Raw genomic sequence first — 21,578 nt, 5'->3', positions numbered from 1 at the left:
TTTTTTTTTTTTTTTTTTTTTTTTTTTAATTTTGCTGTCATCTTTCTGTTTTCCTTCCCGAAATACACAATACACAAAATTAAAAACCCTTTTTTTGGAAATGGCCGCCGAACCCACCGAAACAAATACACTTGCCGTCTCCCCTGCAGTTCCTCCGCCGGTGACACCAACTGCCCTCACGGCGGCTCACCATTTCGTCTCAGTCAAGCTGACGACGAGGAACTACCTGCATTGGCGCACTCAACTCGTGCCCTTCCTACGCGGGCAGGGGCTTCTTGGCTTCCTCGACGGATCAAATCTATGTCCTCCGGCATCCATCGTCCCCGCCGGTGACTCTGCAACAGCAGCGCCTCCACCGCCGACCAACCCAGCGTACCATGCGTGGGTTCAACAAGATCAATCGATCTTGTCGCTCTTGATCTCGTCACTCACCAACGAGGTCATGTACCTTGCGATCGGCAAGGATACGTCGAAGGCGGTCTGGGATTCGATTATGTCCACATTGGCTTCCTCTTCGCGCAGCCGCTGCTTAAGTCTTCTTGGCGAATTCCAGACCCTAAGACAGGGCAATAGCTCGCCGGCAGAGTATCTGGGCAAAGCTCAGGTGATTGTCGAGGCTCTGTCGTTGGCTGGCCGCCCGTTGTCTTCCGATGAGCAGATTATGTATGCTCTGCGTGGATTACGACCGGAGTACAGGTCCATGGCGAGTGCGTTGACGGTTTCCTCTGCTACGGTCACTCTGACGCAATTGGCAGATCATCTCCGCAAATTGAATCATGTGCTCCATCCAACTAAAAGCCTAAGCTGATAGTTGGACTGCACATTTATGTTTATATTATATTTATGTTCACATGCCCCCTCACGTGTGCGGGCCGATTGACTTTGATGGGCTCCAAAGCAACACGTGGACCATAGACTATTTTACGGGTAGCGCAGAGTTTCGAACCCATGACCTTTGGGTGGCTCTGATACCAAATTGAATCATGTAAATCATCTCCCTCTCTCTTTGTTCAGTTGAGAAAATTCAAACCCGTTATTCTAATCATACCCCTGTGTTTGATGGTCTTTGGACGGATTTTCTAACGATGGACCAAAAGTGGCAATGGCTAAATAAGACTAGTTCAAATGTGACAAAAATTAATGAAGTGGACTAAAATTGGCAATGACACAATAACAGTAGCACAAAAAATGATAATGACTCTTTCTCATATTATATGTTTGTTGTTTTCATTGTTTTGTTATACAATGTTTGCTATTGCCATTTTTGTGCAATTGTAGTGTTTGGTTTGTAATTATTCTCAATCTGCTTGAAATGGAACAAATCGTTGCTCTATAAGGGAAGATGCATGTTAAAATTTGTATAGATTTCTGAAGTTTCAGGGAAGCAAGAGATGAAACAGAGAGCTCTGAAGTTTCAATTAGATATATAAGGTTGTAATATGTAAGTCATTAGAATTTTAATTAATTTAGTGATCTTCCTAGAAGACATATCTCTTATCCTCCTTCTCTGACCTCGTCCTAGAAAGCCATTAAACCTAAACAAAGATTTTTTAATGGCACATAAGAACATAAATACAGTTCAAATGCGTCAAATACAGTGGATTGTCAATTTTGTCATTCAAACTTAACTGGGTTTAGACGAATTTTCTAACATAGAACCAAACTAAGTGTGATCGATTTTAAAGGTCAGAGAATCAAATTAGATAATTTTTAAAATCACAGACTAAATTAACTTATACTTCATAGTTAGCGATCAAAACGGATATTAACTCTTATTATTATTATTATATTGTTATTATTATTTTATTCTTGTAACCAACTGATGTTAAAATTTTATTTTACTTGTCTTCTCACGGTTATTAAAAGAGAGAGAGAAAGCAACATATTAAATATTGCAGCATGCATTTATTGGAGATGTACTTTGTCTCATTGTATTGTTTTTATGATGATAGAAACTCATAGCCACTATTTAAGAGTATGCACGAGATAAATTACATTCATGTATAATAGTTCACAAATTAAATAAAAGAGGTAAATTGTATTAAGAATCATAGAAGGTGCATGGTCGTAGCATAAAACCAAATACAAATACCCGGAGTATTCTGGGGTTATCGAACCACAGGGAAGTGGGGTATCAAGCACTAGTTACTAATTATATTTGCAAGAAGCTATTCCTACGTTAACAAAGGATGATTATCTATGAATATACTAACAAGATAATTAAAACAAGGCAAACGTGTTTTTGTATTCAAAGAGGTAAAAGCGGGATTTTTGGGAGTTAAAGTGTTTAATCACCCAGTGCCAATCTAAAGTGAAATAATTATTTGGGTTAAACAAGTGTGGATGATTGCAATCTAAAAGGGAAAGGTTACTCTCGTAACTCAAACCCAAAATACGGTAATTGGAATACTCACTCTCGTGAGCTATTCACAATATAAAATCGGGACTAAGCAATAAATGGAATACCCACTCTCGTGGGCTATTCACAATTGGAATACTCACTCTCGTGAGCTATTCACAATATATCCCTTAACCAAATTGTCCTCTCTCGAGGTACAATAGTCAAGTGCAATTGCAGGTGCTCTTTGATTCATAGACAAATCTAGCAAGGGTACAAGTAATCATATGCATCTAATTACAAGTATCAACAACATAAATCACAATTGCAACACAAGCAATAAAATCAAATAGATATTTCATTAAAACAAATTAAGAACTAGGCACATAGGTTCATAAACACTTTTATACCCAAAAATTCCAAAAGAGAGTTTTAGCCTAACATGGCTAAAATAGATCCAACAAATATTCAATAAAGTTCAAAATAGAAAAGAGAAAGGAAGATATTATCCCAAATGATGCCTCCAAGCTCTTATCTTTGATCTCCTTTCCCAAAAGTTGTAGTGATTTCTTCTTTGGCTTTTGGAGATGATGAAGCTTCTTTTCCTTGGTCTTTTCCTCTTTTTTCTGACAAGAACCAGCAGCCAAGTGTAGGGTTTGGAGAGGAATGAAGTATTATATAGTGGGATCCAAATCAAGGGCAAAATGGGACATTTCTGTGCTGAAATTCTGGGACTTTCGCCGCGGCGAGAATCCGTGAACAGTACTCTCGCCGCGGCGAGAATCCACGGTGAATAGTGCTCTGAACTGATTTTTGGCTCTCCAGCATTTTTGGTTCCTTTGCATTGGCTTTTTGCTCCCAAATGATTATAATGCACCACTAAACACATCAAAGACACTCAAACCAAGCATTATACCACTTTAAATAAAATAACAAGGAAATAAGCATTGGAGACAACAGTTTAACACACAATTAACTATAAAACCTACATAAAAATACAAGTAAAATAGGTACAAATGAGAGTGTATCAGTGCAAATATATTAAGAACTTGTTGATTATTTGGAATGAAATTAGGGTCCTAATTATCTAGTAGAATAGTTCCAGTCAGATAAAAATAATGAATTTAATTGAGGTAAAAAGCAATAAATTAATGGTTTGTTTGGAAACTTGTAAAATGTTTTCCAAAAATTGATTTTCAGAAAATGACTCTTTTTTGAAAAATATTTTAATTTTATGGTGTTTTACTAAATGCTAGAAAATTATCTTTTTCTATGTGCTAAAAGTTAAAAAAATCGTTTTTTTTTTCTGTTTGGTCCATTTTCTTGAAAATGAACATATTATTTGCTATAATAATAATAATAATAATAATAATAATAATAATAATAATAATAATAATAATAATAATAATATGTGGTGATGTTGGCCGTGGTTGTGATGGTAGTGGTGTTGGTGGCGGTGATGGTGGTGGTGTTGTTGGTGGTGGTGGTGGTCGTGACCGTTGGTGTTGGTGGTGGTAATAGTGTGGTGGTGGTGGTGATGTTGTTGCTATTGGTGGTGATGGTGGTAGTAGTGTGGTGGTGGTGATGTTGTTATTGGTGGTGGTGTTTGTCGTGGTATTGGTGGTGTTGTCGGTGGTGGTGTCATAATGGTGGTGGTGGTGGTGGTACGTGTTTGTCGTGGTATTGGTGGTGTTGTCGGTGGTGGTGTCATAGTGGTGGTGGTGCTGCTGCTGTGGTTGTGCTGTGGTGGTGCTATGGTTGTGTTGTGGTTGTGGTAATAATAATAATCCGGAAACAAACTTAAGGGTCTGTTAGGAAACTTGGAAAAAGATTTTGAAAAATGATTTTTAGAAAATGGCTCATTTTTCATAAAATAGTTTAATTTTCTATGTTTGGTTGATTATTAGAAAACTATATTTTTCTGTTTTACTCAAAGTTAAGAAATTATATTTTTTTCTGTTTAGTTCATTTTCAGAAAATGAACATATTATTTGTTATAATAATAATAATAATAAAAATAATAATAATAATAATATGGTGTTGTGGTGGTGGTGTGATAGTAGTGGTAGTCACTAGTACAAAAATGTTCATAAATATAAGACCATTTGCGTCCGGAGTTGAAACATCGGACGCCTAAAGTGATGCGATAGCATTTTTGTAATTAAAATTTCACTATCTAATTTCTATTTTTACTTTTTTTTTTTAAAAAAAAAGTAGGAGTATCTACGTCTGAAGTTCTTACTTCGGACGCAGATGGTATAATGCGTTATACCCACTTCGGACGCAGATGGTTAACGCGTTATACCTCATTTGAGTTCGAAGTTTCCACTCTGGAAGCAAATAATTAGGGTTAAATTAACCCATCTGCTACGAACACGTTATACACTCGTCTGCCATTTTCCTTACACCTTCGCGCACGACATCTTCCATCTTCCTTCACCCAAACAAATCTCCTCTCCTCGTTGCTGCCGAACAGAACATGTCTCCTGTCATTCTCCATCTTCTTGCTTCCATCTCTCTACTGCCATCGCCGTTCGCCGGTCTCACCCGTCGCCCATTGCCGCAAGCTCGCCAGTACCTGCCGTTCTCCCCATTTTCGCTGCTAGGTACGTCATTATTTAATTTATATAATTAAATTTTATTGACATTTTCCTCTATTTTTGAGGAAAACTCTTCCAGACTCAGACTCCTCATCGCTCACTGCACCTACAATTCACCCATCCAGGTATAATCCAACCGCACGGGAACCCATATATATATATATATATATATATATATATATATATATATATATATATGATCAAATACAAATGCTTCTACAGGTAAAAAATGCTCACAATAGCTAATTGTAGATGTATTCCAAATCAACAACCCAGCTTGAATATTAATTAAAAAACGCGCGGTGACATACATAATTATAATTTTGAGTAAGTCAGATTGTCTTTTGTATCCGAGTGCACATTTTTCTTCTTCGAGTCCACATTTTTTCTTTTTCAAGTGCATAGTTCTCTTTCTTAAGTGTATCTGTTTTGTTTCAGTACTTAGTTTCTCCTTTGAGTGTACATCTTTGTGCCTTTGAGTGCAAAAATTTGCCCTTCAAGTGCACGTTTTGTAGCCTTCAAGTGCATGTTTTTCTTTCTAAGAGTGCACAATTAATTGTCTTCTAATGTTTCCTTTTACATCTTTTCTTTTCTTTTTTTTTTTTTCAAATTTGCCTTCTAGTGATCCTCTTTATGCTTTCAAGTGCTCAATTTCATGCCTACAAGTGCATATGTGTCTTACTATTGTGTTAAAAAAATACTTAGCATTCCATTGAACCATTTTTTTCCCTTCTAGTGCATGTTTTTAGCCTTCAAGTGCACATTTTGTAGCCATCAAGTGCATGTTTTTATTTCTAAGAGTGCACAATTAATTTCTTTCGAATTTTTATTTTTAGCGTGTTTTTTTTCTCCCTTGCCTTCTAGTGATCCTCTTTATACTTTCAAGTGCTCAATTTAATGCCTACAGGTATATATATGTGTCTTACTATTGTGTAAAAAAAAATACTTAGCATTCAAGTGAACATTTTTTTTCCTTCTAGTACATGTTTTTAGTCTTGAAGTGCACATTTTTATGCCTTCAAGTGCATTTTTTTTGCCTTCAAATGCACTATCCTAGACAGTATTTGTTATATCTTGTGCATTCTTTTCAATAACATATAACTAAATTTCTAATAAAATTTGTGAGATTTAAAAATGATTTATATGAGTAATAATTGTTTTTAAGAGTTAATTCCAGTAATAGTCCTCCGAGTATGTTAATTTTCCACAATTGGTCCCCGTCTCTTAATTTGGACAGTTTTGACACTTGACTATCAAATTCTTTCCAATGTTAGTCCTTCCATCAAAAGCTAGTTAAATGGACGTTAAATGAAAGAGTAAATTAGTCCTTTCACTTGCTTAGTGTATAATTTCTCGTCTTTTTCCTTTGTATACATGAATTTTCTCTTTCTCTCTCTAAGTCTCAACTCCTTCTCCTCCCTTTCCCGACACATGATTTGTTCCTCATCCACAGCCACCGCCGTCTACTGTAAGTAGCAGTGCTGGAGAAGTCGACTTCTTTCCCATGGGGAACTGCAACGCGTATATAAGACCAGAAGAAGCCGCCACGAAAGGGCGCTGGAAGAAGAAGAAGAGCAGAGAACGGTGCCCCAACTTGGACATCGCCCTCAATACGAAGATTCACGCAATTCTGCCCTAATTCTATCCATCGCCGACTTCACTCTCTCAAAGCACCCAATCAAAGTGGCATTCCTTTCAATTGCCTCAAAGCCCTCCCGCTTCGGCTTTGTAATTGCCGCAATAAGCCTTGGATTCTTAGAAATCTCACGCACCTCTCGCCGATCTCTCAATCGACCATCTCGATCGCAACACAAATCTCCAGTGTGGTGGAGATTTCTCGATTGCTCGTGCATGCATTGATCTCCTTTTTGCAGCTCAATTTCTGTGCGAAAATCCCCTTGCTCACTGCCTTGCGACTCAATTTCTGGGAATCGGTCGCAATCAGACGCATGATCGGCAATTAGAGGTTGAATCCGGCCTTCTGGGAATCGGTCACAATCTGCGAAAATCCTTATCGTCGGAAACCGCTCCGTCGTCGCTGCCCTAGATCCCCTATGTTCACCTGCTTAATCCTCATCTTTCTCCCTTTCCCTATTGATGATTATATATCCATGTCTTGTACGCCGGTTCTGCATGCTGGATGGGTTGGAACTCGATTTCTCTTTCATCATCCTTCAAGCTCAAGTCTGCCAAGTGTATGATGGTAGGGATTATGAGGTTTTGGAGGAGTTCAGTGAGTTGAAGGCGGTGGTGGATCGGATGCCGAGTCATGTATCGACGATGAGTTCTAATGGAATCGGTGGTTCCCGGCGGCGGCTTTGCACCTCTTGAACACTCGCCGCCGCCGGGTCCGAAATGTGACTATCAGGTGTGCTCATAGCAACAGGGAATGTTCACCGGAGTCCTAGTAGGTGAAAGGACTAATATACCTTCATTTAACGTCAACTTAACTAGCTTTTGACAGAAGGACTAACATTGAAAAGAATTCGATAGTCAAGTGTCAAAATTGTCCAAATTAAAATACGGGAACCAATTGTGGAAAATCAACATACACGGAGGACCATTGTTGGAATTACCTCTTGTTTTTAATAACACTACTTAAGTTCAATAACCTCCATTTTTGGTATCATAAATTACATCAATTGCACATCTATTTACCTTTGAGTGTAAAATTTTTGCTTTCAAATGCATATTTTTATATCTTCAAGTGCATGGTTTTGACCTTTCAAGTGCACATTTCGTATAGAATATCTTTTAAGAAAGTCATTAATCGTGGTTAACTGCATTTTTGCACCGGAAGTAGCATGTGCACCTGATCCTAAACATATATATATAGGATCGCGTTCAAATGCGTACTGGCTGCCCAGGAGAGAAATGCGGACGAATCACAGCGCGCCACGTGTCTGGAATGTAGTTGCACCTAACGTTATAACTAGGTGCACGTCGTGTTATAAGTAGGTGTACCCAGGTGCATAAATGTTAACAAGGTAAATTACTTGCACCTGCAAATGAAAATAGGTACACACGTGCAAGTAAAATGTATTACAAGTGCAAGTAAATTGTACAATGAGTATCAATACTAAGTGCACCTAATGTTATAACTATGTGCATGTAATGCTATAACTAGGTGCACATAGGTTGCAACCAGGTGCACATAGGTTGCAACCAGGTGCATGAATGTTAATAAAGTAAATTACTTGCGCAAGTGCAAGTAAAATGTATTGTAGATGCAAGTAAAATGTATTACATGTGCAAGTGAATTGTACAGTGAGCATCAATACTAAGTGTGCCTAATGTTATAACTAGGTACACCTAATGTTATAAATAGGTGCAACCTATGTTATAACTAGGTGCACCTAGGTTGCACCCAGGTGCATGAATATTAACAAGGTAAATTACTTGCATTTGTAAGTGTAAGTATTTGCGAAAATAGGTGCATGAATATTAATAAGGTAAATTACTTGCACTTGTAAGTGAAAATATATGCGAAAATAGGTGCACTTATAAGTGAAACTAGGTGCATTTGTAAGTGAAACTATGTGCACTTTTAAGTGAAACTAGGTGCACTTGTAAGTGAAACTAGGTGCACCAAAGTTCCAGTTATTTACGAAAATGCCACCGCGTCATATTTTTAAAATTGCATCTGATTCGTTGATCTGGACACGTGGACGTCTGTGAAGCGTTCTCATTTCTTACCTGGGCGGCAGTTCGCATGGGAGTGCATCCTTATATATATATATATATAATAACTTATTTCAAAATAAATAATTTAAAAAAGATAACATGCATTGTGATTTTATCAAAATTTTCTTTTCTTTTATCTTGTAGTCCAATATATTAGATAAGTTAGAATTTTAATATGACGGTCATCTGAGAGTAAGGACAAGTGAAAAAAGAAAGAACGTAAAAGTCCAAGTAGTTATCTTAGTATTTTCTAACCCATTAATTGGTCAACTTTGAAATTTCAGAAGTCTTCTTGTTTTATGGATGACTAGTCATAGTGCCAGTGCCGGTCTATTACCGGAGAACCCAACGTTGAAATGCAGGGCAACCTAACTAAGCTGGTGAGTGATTTACGTAGTAATTATAATCGAATGAGTTTAGCTTTTTATGAGAGTAATTGAAATTATGTAATATAGATATGTAATAATAAAAAAGCACAAAGATAAGTATATAGCTGAATTTGATAAAGCAGCTAGAGAATACCTCCTAATCTGTTGGTCATGTTCAAAAACTTTTTCACTTAAGATCAACTCGTTAGTTTCTACAATTACAAGGTTCAATGAATTACAAAACTAGGTATACCACCTATTTAAACATTAACCTCATAAAATAACTCTATGAAAAAGTTTATAAGTACAGTTTGAACTAATTCTGTCAATTAAACAGTACAAACTGTAACCAACCTGAATTTTAACACAGTTTCTAATAATATAAAGTGGAGCTGACTTCTCTAAATAATACGTACACCAGTCTTTCCTTGTTTGAAGTTTTCTTGCAGTACTTACTAAATAATCCCTTGTAGCACTTTCCAGAATAATATTACTATTTTTTTCTCGTTTTGAGAACTTCTATTTCCTTCCTTACATTTCCCCCTATTTATAGTTATTAGGGCACCATGAAACTATGAAGTTTAACCACCCATGTCTTTACCATGTCATGATCTTCAAAAAGATATCTCCACCACTCATTTTGTTGAGATATTATAGGAACCTTAATGCATTTCATGCATGATCTCCAAAAATTAAGATGGGAAGACACTCCACCTCATCTTATTTTCATAAATACAGTACTTTGACGAATAATAATTGAACCAACATATGCCAACAAATTAACCAAAATACTCAATTAATTGAAACTAATATACTTATAATAATTTGATTATAATTAAATATTACTTTGACAAATTTAAGTACTATATATGTAATTTGTTGAGTATTTTGGTTAACCAAAATACTGAGTTAATTACCTTGTGGTCTAGTGGCACCCGGTGTCCCGGTTTACACTCCCACATGGATGATGGGAGTGGGTTCGAGCCCGGTTTACACTCCCACATGGATGATGGGAGTGGGTTCGAGCCTCAGTTAGACACTGGGTGCCACTAGACCAAGGTAATACTTATTTCCACCCCACCCCTTTATAGTTTGAATCTTGGAGCATGAAATTTTTTAATTTTCATTTTTTGACCTTTTTTGATATTAATAGTGACATTATAATTGTGATTTATCATATTAATTTCTAATTTTAATTGGATTCTTTATTTATAACATTGTGGGTTATTTTTTTAAAAATATTAATAGTGAGATGAGTGATTTATACTGTGATTTCTATTCAAACTATTTTATCTAATTAATTATGTTTCATATTTGTTTTCAATATTTTTTATCCCGTTTTGATGTATTTTGATTTTTTATCCCTAGTCAACAATATTTATGACTTGAACTCGTTTCATTTTTTTTTAAATATCTCATTAGTTTTAATCATTCGTCCCCACTAAAGAAGATTTATGGATCTGCCTTGCTGCTCACACATAGAAAAAGTTTTGGGAGATTTTGGTTTGACTTTAGCATAATAAAAACAACACGGAATGTGATTGTATTTAAACATTTTATTGACAAGGAAACCTGTAACCGTCAAATTATTGTGTGGACCATGGTCTATACGAGTATACGGTAATGTGCGAACCATAAAAAAAGTATATTTTAATATACTAAAAGTACATTATTTGTGTACTCAATCTACAATATACAAAATAATGAATTTTCAGTACTTAAATAATGTGTTTTTCCTGAATACAATGTACATTTTTAATATACTAAAAGTACATTTTTTGTGTACTGAATGTACATTAGTATGTGGTCCACACAATAATGATTGTCTGTAACCACTATCCAATGTTGTACGATAAACTCCGCTCGTGCAATAGCGGCCTGGAAATCACAAAATCAAAATTTTATATATATTCAAGGGGCTCTTTGTGCGCAGTAAGTAAATGTTTAGCATCATGTTCAGTTGAGTTATCATGATTTACATCTTCCCAGATACTTTGTCGGGTCGGGGTGTAGGAGCCCTCGGCGTTGGAGATTCAACCTTTTGGGAAGAAGTATAGAAATAGAAAGAGAGAAATTCAATATTTCCTTATTATTATTATTATCTTGCAGTCTAACTCAATTTAGAATTTTATTATAGCAGTCTTCTCCACCATTATAAAGAAAAGAACGTCAGGAAGAGAAAGAGAGAGATTCAATATTATGTTATTCTCAAAAGGTTGAATCGCATATTGAATGGTTAAGCGCGGCCCGACAAAGTATCTAGAAGGATGTAAATCACGATAATTCTGTGGAGCAAAAAGGATAGACCTCATTGCGCACAAGAAGCCCCTCACTTTAAGAGGTTGCTCTCACACTGCCGCTGGTGAGACTGGATCTCTGGTCATTCTTCTCAAATTTCACCCATATGACCAACTGATAGGCAGATTCAATATTGCCCATATTCATAGGAGATGTTCTAGTTATTCTTTCATTAAACTTATTTTCTATCCCATTAATTACTCAATTTTATCCCATTCTTGAGATTCAATCTATCAATTACTCCGTATTCATTGGAGATGTCCATTGCATGTCTAGTGGATGAATAGTTATAACTTGTACATACAAAGCTAATTTTCTTACCCATTAATTACTCAACAACTTTGCATATTCTGAAAACTTCTGACTTCTCACTCATGACTAATAGTCTACATTATATTATATATAGACACCACCCAACAACAAAGCAACAAACATCCTAAGAACATATTAAACATAGTGATATGACGACCACTTCTCAAATTCTCTCTTTTGTTTTTCATATTCTTCTTCTCTTTTCACTTTCTTTGGAAACTTCAACTTCAGGAACAACAGAGGGAAGAGCTCTTCTCAAGTGGAAGAACACCTTACTCAATACCAGTGTTCTTCATTCATGGTCCATTGCTAATCTTGATAACATTTGTTGGAACTGGACTGGCATCACTTGCAACAATGCGGGAGCGGTTTATAAGATAAAATTGGACAATTTCAGCCTTGCAGGTACACTCGAAAGCCTTGATTTCATTTCATTTCCAACGCTCACCCTTTTTAGTCTCCATAATAACAGCTTCACTGGACCAATTCCATATGCTATAGCCAACCTTTCCCAGCTAATCTTCTTAGACCTCAGTTTGAACCATTTTGACAATCTTATACCAACAAAGATTGAATGGTTGACAAAGCTTCAGTTCTTGAACTTTGGAGGAAACAATCTCAATGGTATTATTCCCTCACAAATAAGCTACCTTCAACACCTTACTTACCTTTGCTTATCTTTCAATCATTTGACTGGTCCAATTCCAGAAAGCATATTCTCCAATTTGACCAAGCTTCAAGCTTTCAATTGCGAGCATAACCGGCTCCATGGCCCAATTCCAACAAGTTTAATCAAGCTATCCAAGCTTAAAAAACTTGACTTAAGTAGAAACCATTTCTATGGGCCAATACCCCCAACAATTGGAAATCTAAGTTCACTAGTGTTTCTTGGTCTCAGCATCAACATGTTCCAAGGAACCATTCCTGAAACGCTATGCAATCTTCATTCCCTTGCCACTCTTTATTTATTTCACAATAATAATTTTAGTGGTATAATTCCTCAATGTCTGGGAAATATAACTTCATTAAGACATCTTTCTCTCGATTCCAGGGTTTTTCATGGGAATGTTTCTAGAACATTATGCAATCTTCACTCCCTTAAAGCCCTTTCTTTGAATTATATGTTTTTGAGAGGTCCAATTCCACAATGCTTGGGGAATTTAACCTCACTAAGAGATCTTTCTCTTAGTTTTAACATGGGGCAAGGGCATATACCTGAAACACTTTGCAATCTTCACTCCCTTAAAGATCTACATTTGTCCTTCAATAGTCCAGGGGGTATGATTCCACAATGCTTGGGGAATATAACTTCACTAAGTGATCTTTCCCTTACGTACAACATGTTGCAAGGAAATATTCCTAGAACAATTTGCAATCTTCACTCCCTTGAGAATCTAGATTTGTCCTTCAATAGTTTGGGAGGTCCGATTCCACAATGTCTGGGGAATATAACATCACTAAGACATCTTTCACTCTGGTCTAACGTGCTACAAGGAAATATTTCTTGGACACTATGCCATCTCCAACACTCTCTTGAATCGCTAGATTTATCCGACAATAGTTTGGGAGGTCCAATTCCTCAATGTTTGGGGAATATAACCTCAATAAGATATCTTTCACTCCGGTCCAATATACTGCAAGGAAATATTCCTAGAACACTATGCAATCTCCAGAGTTCCCTTGAATGGCTAGATTTATCAAACAATAGTTTGGGAGGTCCAATTCCAAATTGTCTGGGGAATCTAACCTCACTAAGAGATCTTTCACTCTGGTCGAACATGTTGCAAGGAAATATTCCTAGAACACTGTGCAATCTCCAACACTCCCTTGAATGGTTAGTTTTATCCAACAACAGTTTGGATGGTCAGATTCCTCATTGCCTGGGAAAATTGAAAATGTTGAAAACTATACTAGTTTTTAAAAATCATCTCCAAGGCATGATAGCTCCCACTCCAACAAATAGAAATGACAGAAATCAAACAATAAGTTCTAGTTTGATTTATGGGAAAGATGCATGGTTGTGCAATTTGAGCTCCCTACAACTTCTTGATTTGTCGGATAACAATTTAAATGGTTCACTACCTCTGTGTTTAGGGAGCTTCAGCAGGGAACTTAAGGTTATAAATTTAGCTAAAAATCATTTTTGGGGACCTATTCCAGCAGGAGTATGCACAGAGGGTAACAAATTGGAGTATTTCAATTTGAATGGCAATCAATTGGAAGGGCCATCGCCCCGAGGCTTGACAAATTGCAGATATCTTAAATTTCTACTTCTTGGAAACAACAAGTTCCGTGATACATTTCCTTATTGGTTAGATACTCTTTCTGATTTGCGTGTTCTTGTGCTGAGATCTAATCAATTTTACGGTGAAATATGCACTTCTAATACTACACATCCATTTCCAAAGCTGCATATATTTGATATCTCAGACAATGAGTTCACTGGTCATTTGCCAAGATATTACATAGAGAACTTTGAAGCCATGCAGCGTGTGAAGAATGACAGTGAAATATTGCATTATTACGATGGTTCAATAAGCCTTGTGTGGAAAGCGGTGGAGCATGAAGTGGTGCATTTTAATATTTGCACAGCACTTTATTTATCCAATAACTACTTCCACGGAGAGATTCCTAAATCTATAGGAAATCTCCATTTGATCCGATTTCTCAATCTATCGCACAATCAGCTCACCGGTTCTATTCCATCATCATTGGGAAATTTACGCATTCTTGAGGTACTCGATCTGTCAAAGAACCAATTAGTGGGTGAGATTCCTGAGCAGCTCTCAAAATCCCTAACATTTCTTGCTGTACTGAATCTTTCTTATAATCATCTTTCTGGTCGTATACCTCATGGTCCACAATTCGATACATTTAGCAACGAATCCTATTTGGGAAATGCGGCTTTATGTGGATTTCCCCTAACTTTACAATGTGAAAGTAGAGGTGGAGGGCAAATAGTGGATGTTGAGGACTCAAATGGATTTGGGTGGCGAAGTGTTGTTGTTGGATATTGTTGTGGCTTACCCTTTGGTATTGTCATAGGATATCTCATATTCAAGTATGGAAAACCTCGATGGCTTGTGAGGTTAGTACTTGGGAACTGAAAGTGGAAGTGCAATAATCAAGGACAGGTCAAATGAAGAAATTCAACAACCTTGAAGCACGCAATATATTTCTTTTAATGTATATTTATGGTTTTCTTTGTCTGTTTTTACAGTTTTTTTTTGTCATCATTTTCATGCCAGAGTTTTGGGATTGCCATAGTGTTTGGTTTTTAGATCTTCTCAGTCTGAATGAAATACAAGAACAAATCATTATTCTGTAGGGGGGGATTCACATGGAAGCTGATAGCTAGTGAATATAATTATCTAGTAGAATAGTTTTGGTCTGATAGAAACATAAAAATAATGAATTTAACTGCGGTAAAAAGCAATGAATTAAATGAATTAGTACTGGCAGAGTGACCATTCTCGTGGAGGAATTTAATTAATTGTCTGGATCAGTACATGTCTACGTTGACCATTAATTGTCTTTGTTTTTGAACTAATCGTGTAATTTTAATCAGCAAAAGACTGCAAAATGATAAATCAAACTAGGTTGTTTCTAATTGATGCATGTGCGCCTTATGACTTTACTCGATAAAGGATAACAAAGAGATAAATTTCTTAAATCAGACTAGGTTACCTCTTGTTGAAATCCGCCTCGTAGCTCTATCGAGGCTCTAGTGAACATAGCTGACTAGCTCAAATTAAAAATGCTACAGAGTAATAGACAATACTCATAAATAATCAAACATAGAATTTTGTGATTACTAGCTAATTCAACTGTCTTATCAATTCGACTGGAATACTGGATTGCCCCACATGTATTCATAGCTCACCACTATAATTAGATATATGGTGACTTTTCCTAGGTATAATATCAACACCACATCGACACTCTTATTGACACAGTCTTCTGTACGTTCATCATAAATTGCCTTAGTTAATAGCACTGTATGTTCCCTTCATTTGACTCATACTGCTTTTATTGCTGAAATTGTTGTGGGACAATTTGTTTGGACTTTACTAAGGATTTGATGAATATGCTTTTGGATTATTTCTGATTGATAAGCATTCATTTCAACTTTTAGTAGCTTTTAGAATCCTTATGATTGCTATAATATGAGATGCAGCTTTGATTTAATTGAAAAGAATTCTTTTCATTATCATTTGTTGTCACATGCGTACGGTTTCTTATGTTATTTTCACATTATGTCCATAAATATTATTTTGATACATTTAATGCATGAAGTTTATTATATTTTGTCACGCAATTGGTTCTTTCTATGAAATTAAATATCATGTAAAAAACAACTATATATAATAAAGCTCATATTTTCTAGTTCAAAACCATACTATAGCTTAAATATATTGGTCCTGTTTGATAACATAGTTAATTTATCAACCAATTTTGACTTATTTGACCACTATTAGCCGTTTGATTTAGTTAAACATTATTCAATATAAGTGTTTGATTAATTAGCTTTTTGTAACAAAAGTCATTTTGCATGTAATCAGCTATCAACTAATAACTAATTACCAAATATTTTTTACAATTAGTTAATATTATCAATTAATCAAATTCATTAATCCAATCGGTTAACACCTATTTACCAAACACCGTGTATTGAATATGATTAGCCTCATTTTATGTAAGAGTTAATTCCACTTTTGGTCCTAGATTTATAGGTGGCATTCCACTTTTAGTCCTTTTTTATCAGAATATCCACTTTTAGTCCTAGTATTATTGTGATATGACCAATTTTGGTCCTCCGTCAACAAAATCGTTGAAATTTCGTTAAATACAAGGACATTTAGATCTTTTTTATACAAAGTAGGTTGACCCACTATATTTTTTATGTTTATTTTTTTGAAACAATTCATAATTGAAGATCAAAATGTCGTTGTATTTAATGAAATTTAAACTATTTTGTTGATAAAAGACAAAAAATGGTCATGTATGTCACAATAATACTAGGACCAAAAGTGGATATTTTGATAAAAAAAAAAAAGATTAAAAATAAATTGTCACTTATAATTCTAGGATAAAAATGAAATTAATTCTTTTATGTAATATATCTTCGTCTATTTCTTTGCCGTGTAAAAGAAAGAATTTCAAAGCAGACAAGTCTTTTTGTTGTCAATAATTGGACCACCTAGTCACTGACTTTGATTACACGGTAAAGTTCTGACGCCATTCAAACCCTATAAACAAGTCATCCTTTCTTTTCTTTTAATTATTTAACTTGGAAATGATGAATTATATTGCTGTAAATTATTGACATTTAAGAAAAAAAAATTGAGACAATTTGATCATTTGATGAGAAGAAAACTGAGATGGATATATAGATTCTTTGCGCTCTGTAATAATTCCTTAATTCATCTATCATCTTGAAACCTTTCAACTATGAACAACCTTAGCTGATTTATCCCCTTACAACCCTTTACCAATTGTTATACTATATGGACCAAGATTTACCTTGCATTGGATCTTGATTTAAAAATTATGTGTCTGCAGTTAATATATAATAAATCACGTGTCTATTACAATTAACATATTATGTATATGCAATTAGCATATTATGTACTTGTAGTTAGTATATTATTATATGTGTCTGTAATTAACATTTTATATAAATGTGTCTTCAATTTATTACAAGACACATAATTTGTTAACTACATTCACATTATATGCTAACTGAAGACACATAATCTGAATGTCATTTTGGATCAAGGTTCATGCAAAGTGAACCTTAGTTCATATAGTTTAATTTGTTGTTTCTTATTGATTAAGATTATAAATTAAATTTTACTTAGAAGTCACATTAGATAGTAGTTAGGAGTTTCATCGTAAATTAAAGTATAAAATGAAAGACAAAGGAAAAGACCTCTGTGTTCAAACTTCTAAATTTATTCTCTAGCGTCTTCTCGGGTCAAAGAAAAGTATAGAAAGAGAAAGGGAGAGTATATATTACCTGCATTGATTAGAGAGAATTTGATTGAAGAAAATTGCAATAGATATATTCTCTCTTTTTTTTTTTTTTAGTACTATTCACTCTGTTACAATGTAGTATCTGTTCATACAATAGATATATTCTCTACGCTCTGTAATTTCTCAATTTATAGCTTTAATTTGGAGAAAATATCATTTTTAGTCCCTCAACTATAATACATGTATCAATTTTGGTCCTTGACTATTAAAAATTTCAAATTAGGTCCATGACTATTCAATTTGTATCACTTTTGGTCCTTGACTATTAACATTTTCAAGTGCATGACTATTCATTTTGTATCACATTTGGTCCTGCCTTTAAATTTTCCGACCAAATTTCCTGCAAAGTCATCGGGGGTGACCGGCGTTTTCTATTTTTTTATTTTTTATTTTTTATTTTTAAGTTTGTTTTATTTAAAAGTTACGGAGTATTAAACTAATTTTTAAAATAAAAATTAAAAAAATTAGTCGGTCACCAGTGACTTTGCCGGAAATTTGGCCGAAAAATTTAACGGTAGAACCAAATGTGATACAAAATGAATAGTCTATGCACCTAATTTGAAAATGTTAATAGTCAAGGACCAAATGTGATGCAAATTGAATAGTCATGCACCTAATTTGAAATTTTTAATAGTCAAGGACCAAAATTGATACATATATTATAGTTGAGGGACTAAAAATGAAATTTGCTCTTTAATTTGAGTCGATAAGTTATAAACAACTTAAGTTAATTTATCTCTTTAAGATCCTTTGCATTGTTAAGATAAAAATAAAATCGACGACTTCAGCTCACTTTCAAATAACGATGGTGAGTATTCCCGTAAATTAAACTAAAAAAGAAAAAGGAAAAGACCTTGTAGGAAGCATGTGGGTTCCATTCACGACCGGGTCAAGTGTACTTGTCTTCATATTTATTAACCCCCTACTTACTCAACTTCGAATTTTCACTAGTAGTGCCAAAGCCACTTATATAAATAGGCTATATATAGTATTTACACCACCCAACAACAAAGAACTAGAAAATAAACGTAGTACTTGATGATGGGCACTTCTCAAATGTTTTGCTTTGTTATTCATGTTCTTCTTCTCTTTTCACTTTCTTTGGAGATGGCAACAGCTGAAAGAAGAGAGGGAAGAGCCCTTGTGAAGTGGAAGAACACCTTATTACTTAATACTCATCATGTTCTTCATTCATGGTCCATTGCTAATCTTGACAGCGTTTGCTCGAATTGGACTGGCATCACCTGCGACAATGTTGGAGCTGTTTGTAAGATAAAGCTGGATAATTTCAGCCTCTCAGGTACACTTGAAAGCCTCGATTTCATTTCACTTCCAAACCTCACCCACTTTAGTCTCCATAATAATAGTTTCTTTGGATCAATTCCATCAGCTATTGCTAACATCTCCCACCTAGTTTTCTTGAACCTTGGAGGAAACAATCTCAATGGTACTATTCCCTCCCAAATAAGCCACCTTCAACACCTTACTTACCTTTCCTTATCTATGAATTCTTTAACTGGCCAAATCCCAGAAGGCATATTCTCAAATTTGAGCACGCTTCAAACTTTTGATTGTGGGAGAAATCTACTCCAAGGGCCATTTCCTTCAAGTTCAATCAAGCTTTCCAATCTTAAACTTCGTGACCTAAGTGAAAACTATTTCTATGGTTCGATACCTCCGACAATTGGAAATCTAACCTCACTTAAATCTCTTTATTTGTTTGTCAATATGTTTCATGGAAACATTCCTAGTGCACTATGCACTCTTCAATCCCTTGAGAGCCTCAATTTATCTAACAATACTTTGAGTGGTTTTATTCCTCATTGTCTGGGAAATGTGACCTCACTGAGGTATCTTAATCTCCGCTCAAATGTGTTGCGAGGAAATATTCTCAGAGCACTTTGCAATCTTCAATCCCTTGAGTATCTCAATTTATCTAACAATACTTTGAGTGGTCTGATTCCTCAGTGTCTTGGGAATGTAACCTCATTGAGATACCTTCATTTGATCTCCAACTTGTTGCAAGGAAATATTCCCGATACTTTTTGCAATCTTCCCTCCCTTGAGCATCTCACTTTATGTAACAATTCTTTGAGCGGTCAGATTCCACAATGTTTCGGAAATATATCGTCTTTGAGATGCCTTACTATTAGCCACAATGTGCTACAAGGGAATATTCCCAAAATGCTATGCAATCTTAAAAACTCTTTGATAGTACTATTTTTATCCAAAAATAGTTTGGTAGGTGCTATTCCACAATGCCTGGGGAAACTGAAAAATTTGATAACTTTAGATGTTTCTAAAAACCATCTTAGAGGCATGATAACTCCAACTCCAACCCTTAGGTATGAAACTAAGACATGGTTGTGCAGTTTGAGTTCCTTACAATATCTTGATCTATCTGATAACAATTTAGATGGTCCATTGCCTTCCTGTTTAGAGAACTTTAGCAAGGAACTCAAGGTTATAAATTTAGCTAGAAATCAGTTCAATGGAACTATTCCAGGATCATGCACAAAGAGAAACAACTTGTTGTATTTCAATTTGAATGGCAATCACTTGGAAGGGCCATTACCCGGAGGCTTGGTAAATTGCAGCTCTCTTGAAGTTTTAGATCTTGGAAACAACAATCTAAGAGATTCATTCCCTCATTGGTTAGATACTCTTTCGAATTTACGTGTTCTTGTGCTGAGATCTAATCGATTTTACGGTGAAATATGCTCTTCTAACACTACACTTCCATTCCTAAAGTTGCATATATTTGATGTTTCACACAATAAGTTCACTGGTCCTTTGCCCATATATTATATGGAGAACTTATATGCTATGCAACATGGAAATGTCGATGAAATATTGGATTATTATGATCGTTCAATAAGCTTGGTGTGGAAAGGGGAAGAACATCAAGTGTTGCATTATAATATTTGCACATCTCTTGATTTATCCAATAACTACTTCCATGGTGAGATTCCAAAATCATTAGGAAGGCTTCGTCTCATCCAGTTTCTCAATCTATCACACAACCAACTCACCGGCTATATCCCATCATCCCTAGGAAATTTAACCATTCTTGAGGTGTTGGATCTGTCATCAAACCGACTAGTGGGTGAGATCCCTGAACAGCTTTCAAAGTCATTGACATTTCTAGATGTATTGAATCTTTCTTACAATCATCTTTCTGGTTCTATACCTCGTGGCTCACAGTTTGACACATTTGGTAGCGATTCCTATTTGGGAAACACGAAACTATGTGGATTTCCCTTAACTTTACCATGTGGAGGTAAAGGTGAAGGGAAAACACAAGATGTTGTGGAGGATTATTCACAACATTTTCATATTGGATTTAGCTGGAGAAGTGTTGTTATTGGATACGGTTGTGGCATACCATTTGGTATTGCCATAGAATATCTCATATTTAAGTATGGAAAGCCTCGATGGCTAGTAAGGTTAGTACATGGGGGAAGTGGAAGTGTAATAGTAAAGAAGGACCAGTCAGATGAATGAAGCAAATGGTGCAATATAGTTTATCTTATTGTATGGTTGTGGTTTTTATTTTATTTTATTTTATATATACGTACTGTTTTTGCTGTTGTCATATTTTGTCGTTATTGTTATGTGATTGTAGTGTTTGGTTTGTAATTCTTGTCAATTTGTTTGAAATGGAAAAATTCATTACTCTTTCCAAGTGAAGATGCATATGAAAATTGTTAGCTTTGATATTGTTTTAAATTATTTATTCAAATTTTCACAACTAATTAATCCTAAAATGCATTTAATTAAACCAAAACACAGAAAGAAGTATATATATATATATATATATATATATATATATATATATATATATATATATATATATATATATATATATATATATATATATATATATATATATATATATATATATATATATATATATATATATATATATATATATATATATAT

General features: G+C 35.0%; 2 protein-coding genes across 2 annotated transcripts; both read left to right on the top strand.

The window, feature by feature from the left end:
- The first annotated feature begins 11,749 nt into the window (after window positions 1–11,749).
- LOC116005912 (receptor like protein 22-like) lies at window positions 11,750–14,707 on the top strand. Its single transcript, XM_031246145.1, has one exon. The coding sequence runs from the start codon at window positions 11,750–11,752 to the stop codon at window positions 14,705–14,707; it is 2,958 nt and encodes a 985-aa protein (XP_031102005.1).
- Window positions 14,708–18,743: 4,036 nt separating this feature from the next.
- Window positions 18,744–21,140, top strand: LOC116005911 (receptor-like protein 9DC3). Its single transcript, XM_031246144.1, has one exon. The coding sequence runs from the start codon at window positions 18,744–18,746 to the stop codon at window positions 21,138–21,140; it is 2,397 nt and encodes a 798-aa protein (XP_031102004.1).
- Window positions 21,141–21,578: the final 438 nt, after the last annotated feature.

This window comes from Ipomoea triloba, chromosome 15, assembly GCF_003576645.1.
Source record: "Ipomoea triloba cultivar NCNSP0323 chromosome 15, ASM357664v1".
Taxonomy (NCBI): domain Eukaryota; kingdom Viridiplantae; phylum Streptophyta; class Magnoliopsida; order Solanales; family Convolvulaceae; genus Ipomoea; species Ipomoea triloba.
The sequence above is the reverse complement of the archived record's forward strand: the minus strand, read 5'-3'. Positions and strand labels throughout refer to the sequence as shown.